Here is a 313-nt window from a genome sequence, read left to right as displayed (position 1 = left end):
CCTTCGACATTTTGTGGTGTTCTCTTCCGTTTCCTGCGGCAGAGGAAACGCTGGCCAGACGAATTATGGCATGGCCAATTCCATTATGGAGAGAATTTGCGAGAAGAGAGTGGAGGAAGGATTACCAGGGTTAGCGATTCAATGGGGAGCTGTGGGTGACGTGGGTCTTGTCGCTGATATGCAGGAGGAGGATAAGGAATTAATCATTGGTGGTACTTTGCAGCAAAAGATTTCCTGCTGTCTCGATGAGCTCGATAAGTTTTTACTTCAAAATCGGCCGATTGTGAGCAGCATGGTCGTAGCTGAAAAAAAA

The 313-nt window shown here is 47.0% G+C and overlaps 1 protein-coding gene across 1 annotated transcript; it reads left to right on the top strand.

Annotated features, from left to right (window-relative positions):
• Positions 1 to 7: 7 nt before the first annotated feature.
• Positions 8 to 310, top strand: LOC108746537 (fatty acid synthase-like; the record flags this gene model as incomplete). Its single annotated transcript, XM_018483721.1, has 1 exon — positions 8 to 310. A coding segment is annotated over exon 1 (240 nt), but the record flags the coding sequence as incomplete, so codon positions are not given.
• Positions 311 to 313: the final 3 nt, after the last annotated feature.

Source organism: Trachymyrmex septentrionalis, unplaced genomic scaffold, assembly GCF_001594115.1.
Source record: "Trachymyrmex septentrionalis isolate Tsep2-gDNA-1 unplaced genomic scaffold, Tsep1.0 C3242123, whole genome shotgun sequence".
Lineage (NCBI taxonomy): Eukaryota > Metazoa > Arthropoda > Insecta > Hymenoptera > Formicidae > Trachymyrmex > Trachymyrmex septentrionalis.
This window is presented reverse-complemented; position numbering and strand designations above follow the sequence as displayed.